At 57.4% G+C, this 891-nt stretch overlaps 1 protein-coding gene across 1 annotated transcript in view; it reads left to right on the top strand.

The window, feature by feature from the left end:
* Positions 1-5: 5 nt before the first annotated feature.
* LOC104411159 (junctophilin-2-like) overlaps positions 6-891 on the top strand; it is a gene marked incomplete at both ends in the record, with an annotated part of 25,345 nt that continues 24,459 nt past the window's right edge. Inside the window, 1 exon segment of the mRNA XM_010021515.1 lies at positions 6-333. Coding sequence (XP_010019817.1) covers positions 6-333 — 328 coding nt within the window.

Genomic DNA, 891 nt, shown 5'->3' with positions numbered 1-891 from the left:
GAGGTGCCTATTGCGGGGGCTGGGAAGGGGGCAAAGCCCACGGGCACGGCATCTGCACCGGCCCCAAGGGCCAGGGCGAGTACTCGGGCTCCTGGAACTACGGCTTCGAGGTGGTGGGCATATACACGTGGCCCAGCGGCAACACCTATGAAGGCTACTGGTCCCAAGGCAAGAGGCACGGCCTAGGAATCGAGACCAAAGGACGGTGGGTTTTCCATGGCTGTAAGGGACGGTACGGTGCGAGGCAGAGCATGAGCAGCGGAGCCAAGTACGAAGGTACCTGGAATAATGGCCTGCAGGATGGCTACGGCACCGAAACATACGCTGATGGAGGTAAGGGTGGCTCTGGAGGGGCTGTGGGGGTGATGAACAGTTCATACCCAGCCCGCAATGGCAGAGTGCACATTGTCCTTGCTGAAGGGGTGACCTGATCCTGTCCCCACTAGTGAGATCCAGGCAGGCACAGCGGTCTACAGTGAGCCATTTGGGTGCTTCAGGGCTTGGGGCACAATCACCTTGTGTGTGTGTGCCCCGATGTTCACAGTCGGGCACAGCTCACTGCCTGAGAACACAAGAAGTGTGTTCGCAGTGGAGAGCATTGCCCCCGCCATCCCTCCCTTGGGAGCGGCTCTCAAGTGTCTGTATCAATAGTTGACACCAACCAACTCGATTTGTGTAGTCTGTGACATCTGGTTCCCCAGGGACTGGTTCTTGCAGTTCCTCACTGAGCTAAACCAGAACCTCCTCTCTGGTGCGTGACCGCTGCGAGCCATTCGCCTGCTCGCTGGGCAGCGAGTTGTGAATGTTTTCACATTGGATATAAGCCATCCATGGCATCATAGCACGCTTTGCCTATGCATTAAACACTGCTTGCATGCCTCTGACAAGCTG

The sequence above is a fragment of the Nestor notabilis genome, unplaced genomic scaffold (assembly GCF_000696875.1).
Source record: "Nestor notabilis isolate BGI_N333 unplaced genomic scaffold, ASM69687v1 scaffold22619, whole genome shotgun sequence".
NCBI classification, from domain to species: Eukaryota; Metazoa; Chordata; class Aves; order Psittaciformes; family Psittacidae; genus Nestor; species Nestor notabilis.
This window is presented reverse-complemented; position numbering and strand designations above follow the sequence as displayed.